Source organism: Oryctolagus cuniculus, chromosome 18, assembly GCF_964237555.1.
Source record: "Oryctolagus cuniculus chromosome 18, mOryCun1.1, whole genome shotgun sequence".
Taxonomy (NCBI): Eukaryota; Metazoa; Chordata; class Mammalia; order Lagomorpha; family Leporidae; genus Oryctolagus; species Oryctolagus cuniculus.
Window position 1 is genome coordinate 40,674,981 of NC_091449.1, and position 17,324 is coordinate 40,692,304.

Below are 17,324 nucleotides of genomic sequence, written 5' to 3' on the forward strand. Positions count from 1 at the left end.
GGCACAAAGAAGGCTCCCCCGAACAACTGGGTCGTGATCATTGCGTTCAACAGTGTAGAAGTTCATTTCCCGCTCTTGGAAGAGTAAAGGTTTAGGTTGGTGGAATGGCTCAGCTGCGTGCAGCCCCACAGGGGCCCAACTCTCCTTACTGCTCCCTGAGTCCCTTGGGCATCTTATCTGCACAATCAAAGCTGGGTCATGGACCACCAGTGCTCTGACTTGGGACAAGGGAAGCAGTGAGCATGGTAGCAACACATCCAATGTGTTAGAGCTCAATTCTGTCAGTGAGAACGTAGTCACGTGGCCACTGAGCTGCAAGGGAGGCTGGGAAGTGTCACCCCTGGCTGGAAAACCATGTTCCCAACTATAGCTCTCTCTCTGCGGGTGCCGTGGGGAATAAATTCTTTCAGATGTAGTGTCTACTGTCACCTGTATTGGTTATATGACAACTGCTACAACTACTCTGTTAAGCCCCATCTGTCAGAAGAGGGGAAGTGCTGGTCTCTAAGCCTTGCCCCGTGCCCGGGACTAATGCTCGGCCCCTTGCCTGTTCCCCGGGCAGCTTCAAGAGCAGGAAGTGTGGGGACGCCTTCGCAGAAGCCCTCTCCAGGAGTTTGCCGACCCTGGGGAACTTGCAGAAGCTGGGGTGAGCCAGGACTCGGAACCACAGAGGGGTTTCAGCTGCGGATGCCTGCAATGCTCCCACCTCCTCCCAGCCCTGCACAAGGAAGGTTCCTGGCCCACCCTCCTCCCGCCTCTATTCCTCCCCACCCATCTTTGCTTGTCCTGTAGGTTAACAGGAAGTAAGATCACTGCCCGAGGCATCAGCCACTTGGTGCAGGCTTTGTCCTTCTGTCCACAGCTGGAAGAGATCAGGTAAGTGAGCTCCAGGAGGGCCCACTGGCTGGGGGCTGGGCTGGGGTCTGCCTATCCCATCAGGGTCTGACGAGCAGTTTTTCAATGAGACCCAGAGAGGGAGGCATCAGTCCCAAAACTGAGTGGGGCTGAATCCCAAAGACTCCAGCACAGAGCTTTCCTCATCTGATATTTTGGGCTGTCTGGGAGGAGCATGAAGCCCCCTCCTCTCTTTCTGTGACTCTGGAGAAGGGGTAGCCATGTGTGAACAGGCATCAAGCACTGTGGAGTCTCATCATGCATGAAACAGACATCTTACATCCATGCACACGCGTGTCTGCACATGCACTCACCGCTCCAGTGTACAGCCCCGCAAGCATCTTCATCCGTGTTCAATGCCTGAACACGTTAGAGGCAAGCGCATACTAACGAACTAAGCACATTCATCCCCAAAATACTCTTGCCCACTGCCTGGGGCTGGGTTGTTCTGGGGGAGGGTGTGGCCAGCAGCTCTCTGGCAGGACCACCGCTGGCTTGTATAACCTCTGTGGGATTTAGGAGAGGCAGGCAGAGGCAGCCCAGCACTAGGGCACGGCACCTGTTGGGTGTCACATGAGCTGCACCACAGTCCCTATGCCCCCTCAGCTGTGTATCTTTGTACAGCGATCCCTGTGGTGGGGACAAAGGTTTGGAAATATTGAACTCGGCACCACTTACTGTGCTTTCCCAGCCTCTCAGAGTGACCTTCCTCTCTTCTCCCACCACCCACCTTGGCTCGCAACCACTCTCCCGCCTTCAGCTCATCTGTTCCTCCAGCTAGGAACCCAAGCAGGGCCAGTTGTGGGCACACTGAACAGGTGGGGAAAGTGAGGTCAAAGGAGGGTGTGCTTGCCCTAGGGCTTTGGGTGAGTCAAGGTCAGAGCTCAGGCTGCATTTGGCAACTCCAGCATCCAAGTCTTGGCCTTGCTCAGCACCTGGAGGCCAAGTCCCTGATGAACTCAGGCCTCCGGCCCACCCCAGACTGCCCTGGGGGCAGAGGGCTAGGAGTCCTCAGCCCACACCCTAAGGCCTGCACACCCTGTCATCTTGAGCCCCTGGGCCAGCAGGCAAAAACTCCCCCACAGGGAAAGACATGAGGCCAGCACAAGGCTTTTCCTCCTACTGAGCCTGGGAGACGCCAGGACACAAGTCGCCCACTTTTCTGGATCCTCTGTCCTGTGTTCAACACCTGAGAGTGGCTATGACTGTCACTTTCTTATGGGGGTTTCTAAGTGGCCCAGCCCCTAGGCTGAGCACCTGCTCCTGGGTCTCCCCGCAGTTTGCACGACAATCAACTCAAGGACCAAGAAGTGCTGGGCCTTGTGGAAGGGCTCCTTTGCCTTGCCCTGCTCCGGAAGCTTGAGTATGTAGTATTCCACCCCCCACACCCCCAGCCCAGTGCCTCTCCCTGCCTGAGTTACTCCTTCCCTTGAAAATTAAAGGAGGCCTGGGACCCATGGATGGGGGATTCACGCCAACCCCTCTTTGCCCCATCACGCAGCCTGAGCCGCAACAGCATCTCTGTGTCAACTCTGCTGTGCCTGGTAAAGGCGGCGCTCACATGCCCTACCGTCAGAACTCTGCAGGTCAGGTGAGCAGCAGAAATGGGACCCTGACCTTCAGGGCTTGAGGAAAGAGGAGGGAGAAGTGGGGGCATGGGGGTGGGGCTAGTCTGCGAGATCTATGTGAGTATGCCCGAGACTGCCTCTCACAACTGTACCTCCAGAAGCTGGCTCAGGCCTGGAGCCCGGCACTCACTAAGTGGTAAATGAGTGGGTGGAGCTCAGAAAAGAGTAGGCGCAGGTCGCTGCCCATGGTGCTGAACATCTTTGTGTGAATCACCGGACGTGTTAGGTTGCACGTTTCCTAATCTTAAAATGCTCCGAACTCCTATTAAAACAAAACCCTCAGCATTCCTAACTCTTATTGCATTTCTTATAAATTGTTTCCTGACTTTCCAAAGCAGGACTTACCAAGCAATGAGGTAGGATTGTACATGCCTGATTTGGAACATGTTTGCCAGTCCTGTTTGTTTATTAAAGATTTACTTTATGGGGGCCAGCACTGGGGCATAGCGGGTAAAGCCGCCACCTGCAGTGCTGGCAACTCTTATGGGTGCCAGTTCCAAACCCGGCTGCTCTGCTTCTGATCCAGCTCTCTGCTATCGCCTGGGAAAGCAGTGGAGAATGGTCCCAGTGCTTGGGCCCCTGTACCCATGTGGGAGACCTGGGAGAGGCTCCTGGCTCCTGGCTTCAGATGGGCTCAGCTCTGGCTGTTGTGGCCATTTGTTGAGTGAACCAGTGTATGAAGATCTCTCTGCCTCTGCCTCTCTGTATTTCTGCCTTTCAAATAAAATATTTTTTTAAAAAAGATTTACTTTATATTTAATTGAAAAGCAGAGATACAGAGAGAAACGGAGAGAGAGCGAGCATCCATCCATTGGTTCACTTCCCAAACGGCTGCAACGGGTGGGGCTGGGGCTTCCAGGCCAAAGCCTGGAGCCTGGAGCTTCATCCGGGTCTCCCATATGGGTGGCAGGGGTCCAAGCACTGGGGCCATCTTCTCTTGCTTTCCCAGATGCATTAACAGGTATCTGGACAGGAAGTGGAGCAGCAGGGACTCGAACCTGTACCCATATGGGAGGCAGCAGCTTAACCCACTGTGCCACAGTGCTGGCCCCACCAGCTCTATCTATCTGTCAATCACAAGATCAATGCTATCGCATACTTGGGGCAGGAAGGGGTGTGCAGGTAGAGGGTGGAGCGTGGGTTTCTTTTCAGTCCTCAGGTTTCACGGCTCTGTGTCTGACCCCGCAGGGAGACAGACCTCATCTTCCTTCTGGCCCCATCCGTGGAGACAGCTACGGAGCTACAAAGGTAAGAAGCAGGGCGGCATGGGGCTGGGCCCATTCCGAGACGCCGTCTCAGTAGCAGAGGGGATGAGAGCACAGGCGAAACTGGAATGGGGGATTCTTCCCGCTACAGTGGCTTGGAGAGATGAGTTACTGCTCAGAGTCAGCAAAGGATTTTATCTTCCTCTGACGTTCGTGGAACCACATCTGGGCCCTGTGGTGAGGGGGTACCCCCAGAAGTCTCAGGGGAAACCAGACCTTAGGGGGCACATGGAGATGCTGGTAGACTGGCAAAAATCTGGGAAAACTCTGCCAACTGCAAAAAGGGGGGGGGGGGCAATTATGGTACCCACTGCTCAGAGTTGCCCAGAGAATTAAATGAGCGAATACATGTGAAATGCCTTGAACACTGCTGGGATGCAGCCAGCAGTTGAATTCTGGCTGCTGCAGCCATGCGTGGATTCCCACGTGGCCGGTCTCGGCTGGGCGAGGAGTGCGAAGCTGCCTTCCTCTGCACGAATGTTCGGCTGTGCTCCCCTGCACTCCCCTCTGGCTGGAACTCAGACAGGTGATGTCATGCGTCCTCCAGCAGGCTCCTTTGCTGTTCTGGGCCTCAGTCTCCTGATCTGTACAATGGCCCAGTCAGACCAAGTTGCTTCCCCCTCTGACTGTCTAGAGTCGTGATGCCCAATAGGACAGCCACTAGCCACATGTGCCTGTTTAAATTTAAATGAAGAAAAATGAACATGTCCCCTCTTCAGTTGCATTAGCCAAGGGAAGAGGCTTGGTCCATGAGACCCTGGACTCCTGAGCCCAGGCTGATGTCTGGTTTGTTCTTGCCAGGGCTCCAGACCTACAGGAAAATGTTAACTGGAAAAAAGAGACTCGGACCAGAGGCCTGGCACTCAGGTACATCCGGGTGATACGTTGCCTTGAGGAGGATGATGGGTTACCTAGGGGAGAAGGGTTCCTTCCCAGGGGAGGGGCCCATTTGATGCAGGCACCCTGCCCAGGATCATCCAGCTACCAAGAGGTATGGCCAGGATTAGACCCCAGGTGTGTGTCCTCCTGACTCCCCCAGCACTGGAGCGGACATGGGGTTGCCTTTCACCCTGAGCTCCTCTGTCCCCCACCCCTACCCCAGGCTCCAGAAGTGTCAGCTCAAGGTCCATCATGCTGAGATGCTCATAGCCCTGCTCCAGGAAGGCCCTCCCCTGGAGGAACTGGAGTGAGTATCCTGGGAAACACTGGGGCAGGGGACAGGAGGGGGAGTTGGGCACAATGGGCAGGGCCTCCCCTTTGGGTGGGTGGCGGGGTGAGCAAGGCGGCTTCATGCAGAACGTGGGGGAATCAGACAATTACATCAGTGGCTGAGTGCGCAGCCAAGGGCTTCCCTTCCATCGTCTTCTCCCTCGGCGCACACATCCCTGTGACGTCACACTGTTGCTGTCCACCTTTCATAGAGGAGGCCATTGTGCCACAGAAAGGTCAATCTGCTCACGGTCACAGGTGGGAGGAGCCCAGGCCGGGGGCGGGGGGAGGGGCGGCTCCCAGCCTTGTCCTCACAGCCACTGCCGCCTCTGTCGCGGAGACGTGCCCCACCTGGGTACCCTGCTCCTTTGGAGAAACTCCCAGAGTGTGCGGCTCCTAGCAAGGCCGAGGAGAGTGTGGGGTTCGGGGGGCGCCCCCCCAGGGCAGTCAGTCCCGGGAAATCTGCTCACGGCGTGAGGGTAGAGTGAGGGAGGCCACGACCAGTATTGAGGTGAGCGGCCCCGCCAGGGGTGACATGATTAACATTCACTTATGGGAGTGATGCTTTCGCTGGAGCCAGCGAGGGGCTGCGTAAGTGCCAGCAGTGGGCAGAGCTCCAGCCCTGCAGCCCAGGACATCAGGCCCCTGTGTCTCAGCCTCTCAGGGAACCAGCTGGAAGACGAAGGCTGTCGACTCCTGGCGGAGGCTGCACCCCAGCTGCACATCGCCAGGAAGCTGGAGTAAGTGCCTACCCGAGACAGACAGGGCCCTGCAGAGCCCCAGCTGGCCCCCGTGCCCACAGCCAGCAGCAACGGTGCTGGCCCGCTGGCCACTGTGCCCGCTGCCAGAACCGGCAAAGCTGAGACGGTTGGACCACGCCTTGCCTTTGCCTCTGCCTGAGCCCCCGTCTTAGTTCCAGTCACTTCACCCCTGTGCACACATGGACTGTGTTGTGGAACATGCGTGTGGCCCAGCAGTGCTGTTCCACTTGGTCCATGGGTCAGCCCCAGAGTGGGGTAGATGGGCGTTGGGCTGTTGGATTGGGAGGCGATGTGTTAGGGTAGGGGTACCCTTCCATGGGGAAAGACAGCTTCCTGAGGTGGCGAGAATCCTTGAGGGCCCCTGTTAGGGACCCAGGAGTGTTGCAGCCAAGCGGCTGCCGAGCCATAAGCGGGGAGCCGGAGCTGGGTGAGATGGGGACCTTAGCACCTGCTCATGGCTGCCTCCCTCCTCCTCCCCACAGCCTCAGTGACAACGAGCTGTCTGTGGCCGGAGTGTCCCATGTGCTACGTGCTCTGAGCACCTGCTCGACCCTGACAGAGCTGCACATCAGGTGGGAGCCCCCCGTGGCCCACTGTCACCTACCACTCCCCAGCCCGGAGCTCTGGGCTACCCCACCCTGCTCTTGACAGTCAGGGCCCTGGGAACCCCTGGAAGAATCCACTGGTGCCCTGCTCGGAGCCTGCTAGAGCCACTGCACCTGTTGTCAGCACGTGTGGGCGCTGGATGCTCACCACTTATGCCTCCCCTGGACGACTGCCCTTGGGGGGTGGGAGCCAGAGAGTGGCCAGTGGCAGAGCAGGGGGCCCCACTCTCCAGGCCCCTTGCCGCAGGTAGCCCAAGCTTTGTTGTGCCCTGTGTGTTCCAGGGCTCCCCTGGGATCAGCACCTGCCCCATTCACCTTCCCTCAGGCCCTTACTGGTTCTGCGTGGAGCAAGCCCCCAGCAGGTGGCATGTGCAAGTGACTGTTGCAACGGGACCCCTGCCCCACCCACAGGCCTTGTTGGGCCGCACCCCAACCCAGCCCAGAGCACCCCCTGCACGTGGGGCCACAACCTGGCTGAGGGAGGAGGGTGTCAACATCGAGAAGGCAAAAAGGACTTTTTCTGTCAACAAGCCGCCTGGAAACAAAGCCTGCTCTGGCGATGGCTAAGTCTGCCGGACCTCCGAGTCGAGAGCTCAGGCCCCCGTGGGCTCATGGGAAAGTCAGTGCCCGCGGCTGCCGCTGGAGGCAGAGCGATGGCACCTGGGAGGCCGCTCCAGGCCACGGTCAAAACCTGGCAGCCTCTCACCCCCTCGCCCCTCTCTTCTCTCGGCAGCCTGCTGTGCAAAACTGTGCTCCTCACCTTTGCCCACGAGCCAGAGGAGCAGGAGGGAGCCCAGGAGAGGTAGGGCCCCAGCTCTGCCCCCACGCAGCGCCGCCCCCTCCCTCACTGCCACAGCTGCCAGGAGACCTAGCCGCCTTGACAGGGGGTGCAGCCCTGAGGGGAGCGGGTCACAGGACATACTGCCCCCACCCAGAGAGCCCGGAGGTGTAGGCTGCAGGTGGCATCCCAGGTGGGGCTGACGGAGCCAGAGAATGATGCCAGGGAGATTGGGGTCCTTCCTCCCAAACCCAGAGGACTACCTGGCCTGTAGCTCTGACACTGGTCAGAACTTCCTGCTCCCTTTGGCACATGGACCCTGTGGGAGGTGTTTGCCTCCACCAGGGTGCCTTCCCAGATTGCCCCAGCTCAGCATATGGGTGGTCTCAGCTCTCTGCTCCTTGGTGTCGGTAACAATCAGGGTCTGAACTATTGAAGTCTTGGTTAGAGCTGGGGCCAGCAACTGTGCTGGCGATGAGGGTGAGGAGGAGGAGGAGGATGGTGAGATGAATGACAACAGCGGCCAAGTTAATGGAGCACTTACCGAGTCTACACCAAGCCCTGAACTAAGGCAGTTTACACAATTCTCCCAGTGGGAGGTTAAGTGATTTGTTCTGGGTCACACAACCAGGATGTAGAGAAGTCAAATCAGTACCAAAGCCTGCTGGCTCCCGGCTGAGGACAGAGGCGGCCCGGTCGCGGGGAGGCGGGGTTGGACTGTGTAGGCATGGGTGAGATGGTGGCTCCGCTGGGTGTCCCTCCAGGGCGACATTTCTTGACAACCTCAGGTCCCAGATGCCCGCTGAGCTGCCCATGGGCCCCCGGAGGATCAGGTAGGGCATTGGCTTCTGAGTCCTGTGTGCGTTTCCTGCCTCTGCCCTGAGCCCCGCGGGCTCCCTGGAGGGCACCATGACCTGCTGTGTCAGGGAGTTTGATGTCACTTCCCCTCTCCTTTGGCCCCTGCCCAACCCACCCCGGATGGGGAACACAAGGCAGCCCCACAGGTCACCTTCCCTGATACAAGAGGAGTTGGGGCGCTCTGGGTGGGGGAGGGAAGCATTGGGCCCCTCCTCTCCTGATCCTGGATCGTCGATGCTTCTCTCTGTTGTTCTGTCTGTCTCTGTCTGTCTGGGTGCCCCTGTCCTGTAAGCCTGGCTCTCTGCCTGTGCCGGGGGCGGCGGATGGGCCAGGTGCTACAGGGCAGTGGCTTTGCCTCCCACAGGCTGGCTCACAGCGGCTTCCAAGCCAAGCACCTGGAGCCGCTCTGCCGAGCGCTGGGAGAAAGCCGCTGCCTCGGTCCCCTGGGCCACCTCGAGTGAGTGCTCGCCGGCTGGTGGCGGGGCAGGTGGGGCCGGGTTCATCCCTGTTGGGAAGATGTAGGTCAGCAGTTCTTTCTCCACTGGAGAACCTAGTGGAAGTGGGGACTCCTACTCCCAAAACCAGGGTCCCTCACGTCTAACACCCACTGAAGCCTACCCGCGGCTCCCCAGGGGCCCAGGGACCTCAGGAAAGAATCTGGGGGTGGGGGCATCCCAGCTACCCCACATGAGAGCTACTGGGATCTGGCCTGGCTGCCCCAGTTGCGTCCCCAGTTTCCGAAATCCCTTCCCTGCAGCCATGGGACAGTGCTGATGCCAGCTGCCCTGTGCGCATGTGCACACACACGCACAGGCACACACACGCACACAGCTGTTAACTCTTTCCCCTTGCAGCTTGTCAGGCAACGCTCTGGGGGATGAAGGTGCCGCCCTGCTGGCTCAGCTGCTCCCAGGGCTGGGCCCCCTGCAGTCCTTGGAGTGAGTAGCGGGGTCCTGAGCAGAGTCTGGGGGTGGGGGTGGTGGGGGTCAGGAAGCCTGCTGGCCTCTCCTTCCTCCTGGGGCTGCACTGAAGATGTGAAGACCTCCTCGTCCTGCGTCAGGAGGCTGTGCTTGGCAGAGCCGCCCACGTGTAGATTCTCATTCAGAATCTGGTTCAAGGTTTCACTTCTTGCACCCGTCTCGGCGTCTCTGCACAGGCTCCCAGGGAGCCACCTGGGGCAGGGCAGGCCTCGGTCGTGTTGGGGGGACCAGCAGGTGATTAACAGCTGGCAACCATCAGGGCCCAGGGTGCAGGGTCCCGGGGTGCAGGGAGGGGCTCTGATGGGCCTGGAGCAGGGCAGGCAGAGGACCTGGGTGCAGAGGACACCTTCAGCGGGTGCCCAGAGCTGCTGCGGGGCCCTGAGCACCTGCCGGAGCGAGGAGAGGTGTTCGGTGTGGGAGGGAGGCTGGCAGCCCCCAGCTCTGCCTGCAGCAGGCCCCTGGTGCTCTTGGCTCCCACATCACCCCCCACCTCTGGGCCAAAGTGAGAGGAGCCCAGGGAGACGTCCCAGGCCCTGGGCCCCTGGCTGGCTCTGCCACTTCCCTACTGTGTGGCCCTGGGCGAGTTCACCACCTCTCTGAACCCCGGGGAGCCTGCTGTGGCTGAGGAGCCTTCCTGCCCCGGAAGTCCTTCTCTGGGACGCTGGCAGGCGAAGGAGGAGGCCTCCCTTCCTGTTCACAGCCAGCACCTGGCAAGAAAGGCAGGGCTTCCCTCGGCAGGCAGAGGCTCTGCCCACTGAGCGCCGGGCACATCCCTGCGTGGCCTTGTTAGTTCTGTTTGCACCAGGCTGACCCTGGCCCCGGGAAGGTCCCCTGTGCCTGAGGAGCTGACATTAAATGGCAAACAGAGCATCGTGCCAACTGAGAGGCCAAAAGGGCAGGGAAGCCTCCCGTGTTTTTGAACAAGAGGCCCCGCTTCCTCATTGTGCACTGCGTACTGACCTTGCTTCACAGGCAGGGAAACTGAGGCCCTGCCCTGGCCCAGACACCCTCCTTAGTTCTTCCCAGACCGAGGGAGTCGTGAGTTCTAGTCTCAGCTCTGTCTCCAGCTGTCTCGTTACTCAGGCAAGGCCTTGCTTCTCGCCGGGCCTCAGTTTCCCTCTCTGTGCAAGCAGGAGGCGGAAGCAGGCTCGGGGTCCTGTTGTCTGGAGCCAAGGGCAGCCCTCCCCTGCCCTGTACTCTAACCACAGGAGGGCAGATAGAGCCCTGGGTGGCCTCCCTCACTGTCGCGCCTCTGGTCTGCAGCTTCAGCGAGAATGGCTTTTCCCTGGACGCTGTGTTCAGTCTGGTCCGGTGCCTGTCTACCGTGCAGTGGGCTGCCCACTTGGACATCAGGTGGGTGGGCCTCTCTCCCCCAACTCGGGCCCTCATCTCTCATGTTCTCCAAGCACCCCGCTTAGGGCCTTAGGCGGTTCCTGGTCCAGTGAGCTTGCAATGGTGATGCTGATGGAAGGGGGGGAGGGGGAGGCCCTAGGGCCACTCAGATTTCTCCAAATGCACCATGGGCCACATCCATCCATGTTCCTTTCCTCTGGGATGTGTCCTCTGAGAGTTTTAAGCAAAACGGGAACCCTCTGGAGGCCACTGGGTGCTCAGGGACCTGACTTAATTGTGGATGATGAGCTGATGAGAATATAGAGGGAAAGGCACAGGCAGCCCCGCCAGCCCCTACGCGGGTACGTGGAGCATCCATGGCACAGGGGAGAGTGCTCCTCCCCTTCCCCATGCATCCGCAGGACTGGGCTGTGCTGTAGCACGTGGACCAGGCTTGGCTACTTGGAGTGCATCCTGGATCCTCTCCATGCCTCAGTTTCCGCATCTGTAAAATGGAGCTGAGGATTCCTTCCCTTGGTTTTATTGTGAGAGTCAAACGTGACGATGTGGGCGGAGGGCTTTGCAGGTGCCTTGACAGCCGAGGCTGCTGGGAAGGCAGCCTCCTCCCCAGCCCCCCTTCACCTGCCACATGGGCCCTTGCTCCTGCCTAGGAGGGGGTCCACGCCCTTTCTCAGGCGGCTGCCTCCGTTCTTCTTGCAGCTTTAGGAGTCAGCGCATCCTCCTGAGAGGTGATGAGCCAGGCAGGTGAGCCCTGGAGGTGGTGTGGGCTTCCCTCCCCTACCCGCCAGCCCCAGACCCCTGCTGACCGAAGCCTGCACCCGGGGTTAGTCGCTGCTTAGTTCTGCCCCTGCCTGCCCCTTCGAAACAGCACTCAGCTGCTTTCAGTCTGCCTTGGATGAAGTCAACACAGGTGGGAGGGACGCAGACTCCGAGCAGGTGCTCCCAGTTGCTGCTGTGTGGGAGGGGCTGGGGGAGCAGTTGTGGTTCTGCGACTCAGGACCCTCTGAGCCTAGAGCCCCTGCTGTCTTAGCGCCGCTCAGACAGGTGTTCTCGGCTGCCGCCTAGTAGGCACGGGAGTCCTGACCCAGACCTGGGGCGCGGGCGGAGAGGGTTTGCAGCTGGTGTGCACGGAGGACGCCCTGCCCTCCAGGCGGGCTGAGTGAAGCGCTACCCACGGCTGGGAGGTGGCTTCCCCAGCCAGGGACTCTGTTTCTAGGGACCCTCTGGCTTCTTGTGGCAGAAGAACGGGGGCACAGGGAGGCAGAGTTGGTGTGGATGCCAGGCTGGTGGCCAGAGACAAGGGGCCTGTCCTGGCAGCCCCCACGTGGACAGAGAAGCTGCTGGCTTCTTGCACTCTTGCTTCTCTTCACTGGGCCTCAGTTTCCCCACCTGTACAAAAGAGGGGCTGGGCTGGGGTCTAGAGACTTGGTGGTCTCTAGGCCCCCTCCCAGAACCCAGAACTGCTGAGGCTGGGAGCCCAGTGTGGATGACTTGAACTTTCCTTCCCAAACCGCTTGCCCACCCCAGGGAGGTGCTGGCTGCCGGCCCTCTGCCAGACTGCTCAGCTGGAGCCCAGCTGCCGGGGTTCAGACCGCGCCACGGCCCCAGAAGCTTTCGGTACGGCCTCACGGCTTCTCCTTCGTGGGCGGGTCTGAGGGAAGAGAGCATTTGAACAAGGCGGGAGAAAGAGGGACCAGTGGGAGGGCTGCAGCCCCCAGTGTTCTCCGTAGGGAGGGGACTCCAGGAGCAGGACAGCGCAGCACTCCCTGGGCTGGGGACAGGGAGACGGTTTTCACCTCGGGCCTCCTGGGTTGCTGTCTGCTTTAAGGGCACCCATCGTCCCGAAAGAAAAGAGCTGCCCTCTCCTCCAATGTCTTACCCATCCACAAGAAAGCTGGTGGGGGTCAGCATTGTGGAGGAGTGGATTAAGCCACAGCTTCCAACGCCGGCATCCCATATCAGAGCGCTGGTTTGAGTCCCGGCTCCTCCCTTCCCATTCATTTCCCCGCTAATGCACCCAGGAAGGCAGCAGATGATGGCCCAAGTGCTTGGCCCCTACCACCCATGTAGCAGATCCGGATGGAGTTCTTGGCTTCAGCCTGGCCCAGCCCTAGCTCTTGTGGGCATCCGGGGAATAAACCAGTGGATAGAAGAGTTTCTCTTTCTCTCTCTCTCTCTCTCTCTCCCCACCCCCCCATCACTCTGCCTTTCAAATAAATAAAATAAATCTTTAAAAAAGAAAGAAAGGGGTGTGGGGAAAGGCTTTCGTTGGAGGCTGTCCCAGCTCTGCCGCGAGGGGCTCCTGGGACGCCCCCCTCCCCTGAGAGAGAGGCTGGGGCCTGGACAGAGTCGCCGCGGCTGGGCAGGGGGACGCAATCCAGCGTGGCCAAAAGACAGGAAGCGTGGAGGTGCATGAGGCCCTGAGGAAGGCATGTCTCTTTCCGCCTGTGGGCAGTGGGGAGCCACAGAGGGGTTTACGCAGCAGTAGAGCTGAGACACGGGCGGCGGTCCCCCGGGAGCCCCGCTGTGGCTCCCAGCGGTGGCAGAGGAGAGCAGCCTGCAAAGGCAGGAGCCTGTGGCCTACATGGGAGAAGGAGACAGCTGGGTCGGGCAGGAGCCCTGGGCCGTCTCTCATCCCTGTCCTGCCCCTTCGCAGCCTCAGCGAGTGTCAGCTGGAGCCCCCAAGCATCACCTGCCTCATCGCGGCTCTGCAGGAGTGCCCAGGGCCACTGGAAGTCCAGTAAGTGATGGGGGCACGGCCCCGCGAACCAGGAGAGGGTGCTGGGAGAGGCCAGGTGAATGTCCCCAGCTCAGGGCCCCATGTGCTTCCTGTACAGAGACACGGCTCAGTTCTCACCTTCCCCATCCACTCAGCTCCCCAGGGGCTCTGCTGGCCGCACCCTTGGGGCCCCATCTGAGTCCTTGACCAGGGGCTGCCTTGGAACCAGGAGTCTCAGCTCTGCCCCTGGGAGCCACCTGACTTCGGGCAGGGGGTTTTCACTTCGGGCCTCCTTATGGTCATGATGACCTAAAAACAAAAAAATCCAAGGCAAAACCAGTGTCCCCTAGACAACCTCTTCCTCTCATCACATCAGCGCTGTCCCCTGTCCACTTGGCATTTGCATATTCGGTTTGTACCTACAGCTTGAGTATCATCCAAAATGCATGGGACCAGAAGTATTTCGAGTTGTTTTGTTTTTTTTTCCGCATTTTACACTATCTGCATATGCCTAATGAGGTTGAGTGGGGCTGGGGCCCGAGCGTGTGCGTCACTTAGACCTTGCGTGCGTGGCTTGAAGGTAACTTTATGCAGCTCTGGTGCGCCTGGGTTTTCACCATGCGGCATCCCCTGAGACAGCTGTGGGGTTTTCCACTCGTGCTCACAAAGCCCCACCCGTGAAGCACTTCTCATTGCGGATTTTCGGACTCGGGCTGCTCAGCCTGTGTGTGCAGCTGCCCACGGGCTGGGGCTACAGTTTCGCTGCCATCACACCTTACGTGTTTTCTGTTTTGCTGCAATTTCCAGCTCCCTTCTGGCACACCATCCCAGTCCTTCCAACAAGGTCCTCCCTGTTGAGCCCTGTGGGTTTCCTGCCTGTCACCTTCTCCAGGTGCAAACGCAGGCCAAGAGGGGCGGTGCTTAGACGTTGTTGGATAGCCCATGTGTGATCTCTGCCGCTAGCTCTAGTCTCACTATGACGTGGCTTTCCCTGAACTTCAAGACACGTGGCTCCCATTCAACAAAACAAAAAGTTTTATTGGAGCTGGTGTTGTGGCGTAGTGGGTAAAGCTGCCGCCTGCCATGCCAGCATCCCACATGGCCACCAGTTTGTCCCGGCTGCTCTACTTCCAATCCGGCTCCCTGCTAATGCACCTGGGAAAGCAGAAGACCCCTGCCACCCATATGGGAGACCCAGAAGAAACTCCTGGCTTCAGATTGGCCCAGCTCCAGCTGTTGTGGCCATTTGGGGAGTGAACCAGCAGATGGAAGTTCTTTCTGTCTCTCCTCTTCTTGCTGTCACTCTGTCAAATAAATCAATGAATCTTTTAAAATAAGATTGGTTGGCCGGCACCGTTGCTCAATAGGCTAATCCTCCACCTTGCGGCGCCGGCACACCGGGTTCTAGTCCCGGTCGGGGCGCCAGATTCTGTCCCGGTTGCCCCTCTTCCAGGCCAGCTCTCTGCTGTGGCCAGGGAGTGCAGTGGAGGATGGCCCAAGTGCTTGGGCCCTGCACCCCATGGGAGGCCAGGATAAGTACCTGGATCCTGCCTTCGGATCAGCGCGGTGCACCTGCTGCAGCGTGCCGGCCGCGGCAGCCATTGGAGGGTGAACCAACGGCGAAAGGAAGACCTTTCTCTCTGTCTCTCTCTCTCTCTGTCCACTCTGCCTGTCAAAAAAAAAAAAAAAGATTGATTGATTTGAAAAGCAGAGTGACAGGTAGAAAGGGAGAGACCGAGATCTTCCATCTGCTGATTGGGCTAATATGTATATATTGGCCCCTATAGCCCTATATATTGGGCTAAGGCAGCATTCTTTCCTTAGCAAGTGTGTTCCTGGCCCATGCATCTCCTGGGCACATGGAGAATCCCGCTAGCCCGTTGAGTTTGGGAAATGGTCTGTGTGAGCCCCTTGGAAACTCACACCGCACAGCAGCGGCCAGTCCAAGGCTCCGGGAAGTCCCACAGTAAAGACAACGGCTTCATTTGGCTTAGCCCAGGTCTTTCCCAAACTCTCCCTTCCTGCAGCCCCAAGGCTAACTCAAGGATCCAGCACGGGGAGGTGGGGAGATGTTCCGGGTCACTCTGGTCGGGCCCTGTCTCCAGGCTGTGGGGTGATACTCCTGGCTTTTCTGGAAGGTTCCTTCACCTTATTCAAATGCTTTGTTTCACAGATTGTCCTGTGAGGCCCTGAGCGAGCAGGGCCTGGAGACGCTGCTGTGTTGCCTGCCCCGGCTCCCCCAGCTGCGGCTGCTGCAGTAAGACTCAGCTTCCATCCCCTGTTCCCTGTGCCTGGGACCTGGAGGCGCCCGCTTCTCAAAGCCCACCCCTTTTCCCCCACGGCCCCTTCCCGTGGCTGGTTCCATTCTTTCTTGCCTGGTCACAACTGGGGACTCAGATCTGCTTCTAGCTGTACTCAAATACTTTGTCAGCCTCCAAGGGACTTATGTGTCCCCTCTGGGCCTCAGTTTCCTCATTTGACAAATGGGCTTGGTATTTCCCAGCCCCTCCCCAGGATTGGAACTCAAGCAAGACAGGTGCAGAAAAAGCCCCCTGGAGAACGGAAGGCCTGTGACCAATGAGCTCTCATGATCTCCCCACCCACAGCCAGGCCACCCGTGTGTGTGTGGGGGGGGGGGTGACACACTTTTTGAGAGGTCATCATGTCATTCATTTCACAGTGTGCCCCACGGTATTTAAAACCCTCTTTTCTAATTTCAGCTCAGTTAGGATTTGAAAAGGATTTTCTTTAAATATTCCTCAAGCAGGAGAGAAAGCAGCTGCAGCTGAGATAGAAATTGAATCATCATATTAATGACAGCAGCGCAGGTGCTAAGGCCAAGCCCCTGTCGGGGGCCTCAGGTGGCGCCTGTCATCTCCAGCATCTCACTTCACTGGGGTCTGATGGAGAGGGAGAGAGGAGACAGTTGACAACAGGTGCAAAGCAACACGGGCCACCCCATGGCACCCACAGTGGCCCCACAGTGCCCAGGGAGGGCTCCTGGCCGCAGAAAGTGGCAGACCAGAAAGGAGTTTCTCTATACCTGTCCCACAGCATCAGCCCGTACCTCCTCATCTGTCCTTGGAGTCGGGTGGCCAGCCTGACCCTTGCCAGGGCTTAAACTTTGTGTTCCTCAACCCATAGTGGCCATGCACCTGCAGGGAGCTGCAGACACAGCAGAGAAAAACAGGAAACCAGGGACTGACATGTCAGAGCCCCTCTTGTAGTAGAGGGGGCTACACAGTAAGCAAAGTACAATCAAGTAAGAGGAATGCAGCCTGCCATCAGGTGTTTTCCCAGGTGATGGGGAAGGAGGGGCTAGCGAGGTGATTGAGAGGATGGCTGAGTTATCAGGGCTGCTACCTGGAGGAGGAGAGGGAGCCAGCCTTGGGGAGAGCAGGAAACCACGTTCCAAGCAGAAGGAGCAGAGAGAGTGTGTGGGCGTCCCCCTGAGGCCTGATTGAGCCCCATGACTTCCAGGAACAGCCTGCAGCACAGTGGCTGATGGGGTGAGTGCTAGGGAAGGAAGTGGAGAGAGATGGGCCAGAACCGGCCCACAGTGCCTGGGAGCCCCAGCCCGGAGCTTGGGTTTTGGTCCAGGAGAACTTGAAAGGCTGAGGAATGGTGTGGCTTTGCCAGGGTCAGTCTGCTGGGTGGCGAGGCCTGGAGGAGCTGTGTGCAGGCAGGGGGTGAGACGTGGGGGGCTGCTGACTGGTTTGGGGGGGTGCGAGGATGCAGAGAGAATCTCGGCTGGTGGAGGGTTTGTGGGGCAAGGGAAACTCAGAGGTTAAGGAAGCCCCCAAGGACAGGACAGCCTGGTCTCCCTCTCGGGGTCATTGCGAGGCCTGGCGAGTGGAGGTGTGGCTGCTGCTGCCCTCCGCTCAGGCTCAGGACACGCCCCCGTCCCCATGCTGCTCACGGCGCCCGTTCTCTCAGCGAGGACTCACCTGTGGGATCCGTGCTGTGGGTGACACGGCACGCGCGGGCATCATGCAGAGAGTGCCCAGCTGGAGCTCATTAAAGCCTCCAGCACCCCGAGAGGAGGGTCTCACGTGGTCAGATGAGGAAACGGGGCTCAGAGAGGCTATGTGACTTGCGCAAGGCACACAGCCAGTAAGCAGAGCTGGGCTGCAGACCCAAGTCTGCCCCCCCACCCCGAGTCCCGTTGCATCCCCCCTGGGCTCCACGCCTTTCTCCTTATTGCTGGCTGAGCTGCCGGCCCTCCCAGGTTCCTTGTCCGCTGATCCTGCTTGGCTCTGCCCCCGTCCTTCTCA

The 17,324-nt window shown here is 59.1% G+C and overlaps 1 protein-coding gene across 10 annotated transcripts in view; it reads left to right on the forward strand.

Moving 5' to 3' along the window:
• The window catches only part of NLRC5 (NLR family CARD domain containing 5), an 87,692-nt gene that overhangs the window by 44,551 nt on the left and 25,817 nt on the right, over nt 1–17,324 (forward strand). For 9 of the 10 annotated variants that reach the window (XR_007919914.2, XM_070061949.1, XM_051846793.2 and 6 more), the window contains 18 exons: nt 563–646; nt 793–876; nt 2,174–2,257; nt 2,396–2,485; nt 3,711–3,770; nt 4,589–4,654; nt 4,890–4,973; nt 5,653–5,736; nt 6,240–6,329; nt 7,096–7,164; nt 7,905–7,973; nt 8,363–8,455; nt 8,853–8,936; nt 10,242–10,331; nt 11,031–11,075; nt 11,859–11,948; nt 12,988–13,071; nt 15,224–15,307. Coding sequence is in view for 9 of the 10 variants with exons in the window: in XM_070061949.1 (XP_069918050.1) it covers nt 563–646; nt 793–876; nt 2,174–2,257; nt 2,396–2,485; nt 3,711–3,770; nt 4,589–4,654; nt 4,890–4,973; nt 5,653–5,736; nt 6,240–6,329; nt 7,096–7,164; nt 7,905–7,973; nt 8,363–8,455; nt 8,853–8,936; nt 10,242–10,331; nt 11,031–11,075; nt 11,859–11,948; nt 12,988–13,071; nt 15,224–15,307 (1,434 nt within the window). In the remaining variant the exon portion in view is untranslated. The remainder of the gene's footprint in view (nt 1–562; nt 647–792; nt 877–2,173; nt 2,258–2,395; nt 2,486–3,710; nt 3,771–4,588; nt 4,655–4,889; nt 4,974–5,652; nt 5,737–6,239; nt 6,330–7,095; nt 7,165–7,904; nt 7,974–8,362; nt 8,456–8,852; nt 8,937–10,241; nt 10,332–11,030; nt 11,076–11,858; nt 11,949–12,987; nt 13,072–15,223; nt 15,308–17,324) is intronic. The other variant, XM_051846790.2, reaches the window with a different exon arrangement.